Source organism: Leptosomus discolor, chromosome 9 (genome assembly GCF_034619465.1).
Source record: "Leptosomus discolor isolate bLepDis1 chromosome 9, bLepDis1.hap2, whole genome shotgun sequence".
Taxonomy (NCBI): Eukaryota; Metazoa; Chordata; class Aves; order Leptosomiformes; family Leptosomidae; genus Leptosomus; species Leptosomus discolor.
Window position 1 is genome coordinate 10,561,145 of NC_141399.1, and position 4,497 is coordinate 10,565,641.

Consider the following 4,497-nt stretch of genomic DNA (forward strand, 5'->3'; position numbering starts at 1 on the left):
TGCCTATTTGCAGAGCTAAGGCAGGCTTTACTAGCTAGAACGTTGCAAAAGAGCACACTGCACCAACAGGGAGATGACAACAGCTCCTGCAGTCCACGTGTGTCAGTACCGCCACTTCTGCTCTGCTTGTTAAACACACGGCACCATCCCCTCCCTCCGGGGCTTGTTAGCCACACAGCTGCTTTGTAAAGAAGGAACAAGTTTTAACTGAACTTAGCTAGTGTGGACTGCGATTTCGCAGATGAGAACAGCCTCAACATAAGCCCCACCACTCCAGACCTCCCACTAGCAGAGGAAAGGCCTGTTTGAACGTGCCACTTCTGTCACAGTAAGCGCCTAGTTCCGTTGGTGCCATCTTGGCAGTACAGAGGCTAAAAGCTCCAAGTTTAAGGCAGTTCTATCAAGTTTAAGTGTGTGCACTGAAACATTTTCAAGGTTTTTTTGTTGCAAATTTACTGGATTAAGTGATGTCATGTAAAAAGACAGAGTCAACACCAAGCATACATTTCTGGCTTTTACAGCCCAGCAGCGCAGGATCAACAGCTCTAACTGTCTGACACCATGACTTTCACCGTCCCTTCCATAACTGTCTTTCCACTTTCTTTGACTTCACACGACACTGAAAGGTGTGCCACAGAACCCTTCAGTCGTTTAACTTCCACTGCAGCTGTGACTTCTTCACCAGTGTACAAAGGAGCTGGAAATCGGATCTCCTGAGAAAGAAATACACATCCTTGACCGGGCATTTTAGTACCCAGAACTGCAGAAATAAGTCCATTGATCAAAACCCCATGTACGATAGTTCTCCCAAACCTAGATTTCTTTGCAAAACTTTCATTTAAATGCAAAGGATTTGTGTCACCTGTTAAATCAGAAAAAGTAACAACATCATTCTGCGTAAAAGCTTTAGTGAGTTCAGCTTTGTCTCCAACTTTTATGTGTAAACTCTGAAGTACAGGACGTCCAAGCAGTGAGTTGATAACCGTCAGCTTTGTCAAGGCTCTTTGTCGGAAATCACCTCCAGAAATCCCACGCCTGAAGGACTGCAACATCTCAAGCAACTTCGGCTTCGTACAACCAAACCAACAACTGCATTCAGTCCAAGACCAGTTCTCTGCTGTTGCCAGATAACGCAAGAAGAAATGGAGATGTCTAGTTTGAGGGGAAGAAGAAAAAAACAAAACACAAAGCAAGAAACAAACTAAAGCATGAAAAAAAAATCACCATCAAATGCTCTCAAATAGAAAATACTTAAATTTCCTTTTTACGTTTTTATGTAAAACTTAGAGCTATGCCTGAGCAGATTTTTGTTTAGCCATGGCTTCAGAGACAAGGAATTGTTGAAACTCACTTCACTAAGCAGCATCCTCTGGAAAAAAAAAATAAGCTGTGGAACTGCATGTCCATGCATGCATTTTTAAACGAGGGCAGTCAACAGTGACTATTCGAAAGGGAAGAAATGGGGTAGGGGAAATAAAGATTGGATGAAATGTGGGCCAAGAACAACACTTTCCGAAAGTATTTTCTCACAGACGTATTAATGAGAATGAAACCATACGGTCACGAGACAGCCACCACCATCACTCTTCACAAGATTCACTGCAAGATGAGAATTGCTTAAACACAGGCCCACACACCTGCACTGAAAAGCATTTCACTCCCAAATCAAGATGTTTTTGCACCTAGGCCACCCTTCTTGAAGAGGCACCGTGCTCAGCCAGCCAACCTCAGAGCGAGAACGGACATTTGGGGGAAGCCAGCCAGCCCCCGCAGGGCTTTACCTGCAGCACTCGAAAGGCACACCTCCTGTTCTGGTAGAAGCCCAGCAATGTTAGAGCGCTCCACAGCTTGACGAGGCCACTAAGCAAAAAGAAAAAGAAATACATTAATAAAATTTGGTTTTCTCAGTTTTCCTGCAGCACAAACATCTTCAAAAGTGGGTTACGTAAAGAGTAATGAAACCTTAACCGAGTTTAACAGCAAGTCATTTCACCCATGAGTTCCAGTGGCAACACTACGCACTGAAGGGTTACTGCAATGACTGCAGTCCCTGTCCTGACGTACAGACACGTCCTGCAGCCTTTCCAAGTTCCCTTTACCAGCCCTGTTCTTGTTCTCTCTCTGCGTTCTCTCCTTCTCCCCCTCAGTCACCTGCAGCTGTCTTCACAGAGGTAACCACTCTCATCTTTACTGCAGACAGAATTTAAACACACATGGATCAAGCGTGCTGAGTTCCTGCCAGACCACTCTGTTTCAAAGCAGGAATAATGTACTGATGCACGTAGGTTACCAAATATTAGTGAAATTTTATTTATTCTGTACGCAGACATCTGCAAGCAGGCTGAATTCTTCAAAGACCACTCTTAAGAGTTCTGTTTTCTTATGAAAACTATTTTCATGGCAATGTCTGAAGTGTGTACCTACCATACCTTACCTGCTAATAACTCTTAATATGGCAGACAGAGTTTTTTCATCATATGTTAAGACATCGACAGGCAAAGCTGCACCGACCTATGAAAAAATTTGTTATTTAATAAGTACCATCCTATGCTCTTATAATGGTTTATAGTCAAGTGATGCCACTCCCAGCATGTGACATCATTAAAGGTGTTATAGTTACACTCAAATCCCATACGAGTGTTTCAGCTACAAGACCACTAGATTTTATAGAGAGCCCTTCCTCTTGGAGCTCTTCAGATAGGAGCAACGTTTAGTTTCACATTACAGCTGGACAATGAGGGACCCAGCAGCGATGTGACTGGCTTAAAGTCACCCAGCAACACTGTAAACAGAGCAAGAATTGCACTGTGGCCGTCCCCATCCAAGAAGCCATCCCCACGGCTCTGCTTTTACAACCTCGCTACAGCGAAGCATCAATACCCCAAAATCGAAAAGCCGGATCCATCGGAGACACTCGACTGTAGACGCGAAGCCAAAAGGCACAGGCCCAGCTTCACCAGGAGCGAGCTACAGCGTGGGCGGGAGCGGAGGGACCAGGTTAAGGCAGAGGCACGCCAGAGGCACCTGCCCGGCCCCCGCCCGCCTCTTCAGCCCGCCCTCCCCGCAGCCACACGGGCTGACCGACCTCGCGGGCAGAACCCACAGACAACCGGCCGCGGAAGGCAGGGCCAGGCCGGCCGCTCCCACACGGCTCCCCTGAGCCCAACCCGGAGCCGCCAGCCGAGGGCGGCAGCCCGGCCCCGGCCCCGGCCCCGGCCCACCTCTCCGTGCAGCTCCCTCAGCGCCGTCACCACCAGCTGCTTGAACTGCGCGACGCTCGGCCGGGCCCCGCCGTCCGGCAGCTCCCTGCGGGGAAGCAGAGCAGAGCGGAGGGGAGGGGAGGGGAGGCTGGCGGGGAGGGGCGGCCGGCGGGGAGGGGCGGCCGCGGAGGGTCGCGCCGACACTCACAGCCGCACGCGCAGGTAGTGGTGCTCCGCCGCGCTCCGCAGCACCCGCCGCTCGAAGGTGGCGCCCGGCCGCCCCGCTCGCTCCATCCGCCCCCCCCGGCCGCGCGCGCGCGCGCGCCCCCGCTGAGCCAATAACGGCGCGGAACCTCCCGGCCTTCTACGGCGGCCCGGCGGGGTCAACTCGCCGCGCCCCGCCTCCGCGTCGCCATGGCGACCCGGCGGGAGGCGCCCGGTGGGAGCGCGTCGCCCCAGGCCCGGCCCGGCCGCTGTCCCCGTCTGCGGTAGCCGCCGGCGAGCGCCCCGAGGCGGCTGCTGGGGAAGGCAGCCGCTCGCCACGGCTTCAGCTGTGGCCGAGGGACGGCCTCGGGGAGCCGCCGGCCAGGGGCACAGCAGCGCGCTGCCTGGCTCGGGGGCTGCGCCCCGCCGGTCGGGCTGGAGGCGCTGAACCTCCGGGCAGAGGAAACGGCCGGTTCCCGGTTACGGTGGCGAGAGGAGCCGCTGCCGGCGCTGTGCCCTCCCTGCGTGCCGAGGCCAGGCAAGGCCTGCGCCCAGAGTCCCTAAACCCGCCCTGCAGAAAGCCTGAGCTAAGCCTGTTCAGACTGAGGAAGGCAACAAGCAGTTTTGGGGGCTGAAACCAATCTCTGGGAAGCTGGGGGAACAGATGGTGCTGCCGAGTGCTACGTGCTAGCGTTTAGCTTCAGAAGGACAAATACTGAACGCTCCACAGTAAACACACTGTTGGAGAGGGGCTGGGAGAGATGCTCCCTCCCTTCCCCTTTGAACAAACGATGTTGGTCCTGATGCAGTTCCTGGTGAGGCGTGTTGTCTGGCACTGTAGCAGGTTACTAACATTGAGGGCATTGTGTTATCCTAGCCTCTGTTTTGCAGTAAACACAACTGAAACAGATTAGAAAAGTACCCAGTAGCAGGCTGGCAGCGTGCCTTTGCATCTCACTGCTCAGCACCACGTTGAGGAGATAACACAGTTTCAGTACCAGCATGCATGGGTGTAGCTGATCTGAAGATTGGTGTGAAATACAGCCTTTGGAGAGAAACAGCAGAAAGGATGGAAATATCTTTGCCAAAATAA

General features: G+C 52.5%; 2 protein-coding genes across 2 annotated transcripts; both read right to left on the reverse strand.

Annotated features, from left to right (window-relative positions):
• Positions 1 to 433: 433 nt before the first annotated feature.
• HTD2 (hydroxyacyl-thioester dehydratase type 2) lies at positions 434 to 1,077 on the reverse strand. Its single transcript, XM_086470120.1, has one exon. The coding sequence runs from the start codon at positions 1,050 to 1,052 to the stop codon at positions 546 to 548; it is 507 nt and encodes a 168-aa protein (XP_086326246.1). The 5' UTR covers positions 1,053 to 1,077; the 3' UTR covers positions 434 to 545.
• Positions 1,064 to 3,494, reverse strand: RPP14 (ribonuclease P/MRP subunit p14). Its single transcript, XM_086470119.1, has 5 exons — positions 3,409 to 3,494; positions 3,222 to 3,306; positions 2,435 to 2,511; positions 1,782 to 1,860; positions 1,064 to 1,152 (listed from the first exon to the last, which is right to left on the reverse strand). The coding sequence occupies exons 1-5, from the start codon at positions 3,492 to 3,494 to the stop codon at positions 1,096 to 1,098; spliced, it is 384 nt and encodes a 127-aa protein (XP_086326245.1). The 3' UTR covers positions 1,064 to 1,095.
• Between the last annotated feature and the right edge of the window lie 1,003 nt (positions 3,495 to 4,497).

What these genes read in the sequence shown, in the direction of transcription:
- RPP14 (XM_086470119.1), bottom strand. Translation starts at nt 3,494, where the DNA reads ATGGAGCGAGCGGGGCGGCCGGGCGCCACCTTCGAGCGGCGGGTGCTG. An exon ending in TGAGGGAGCTGCACGGAGAG is followed by an intron (nt 2,512 to 3,221) that starts GTGGGCCGGGGC and finishes ATTTTTTCATAG; the next exon opens with GTCGGTGCAGCTTTGCCTGT. An exon ending in ATATTAAGAGTTATTAGCAG is followed by an intron (nt 1,861 to 2,434) that starts GTAAGGTATGGT and finishes CTTTTTGCTTAG; the next exon opens with TGGCCTCGTCAAGCTGTGGA.
- HTD2 (XM_086470120.1), bottom strand. Translation starts at nt 1,052, where the DNA reads ATGTTGCAGTCCTTCAGGCGTGGGATTTCTGGAGGTGATTTCCGACAA.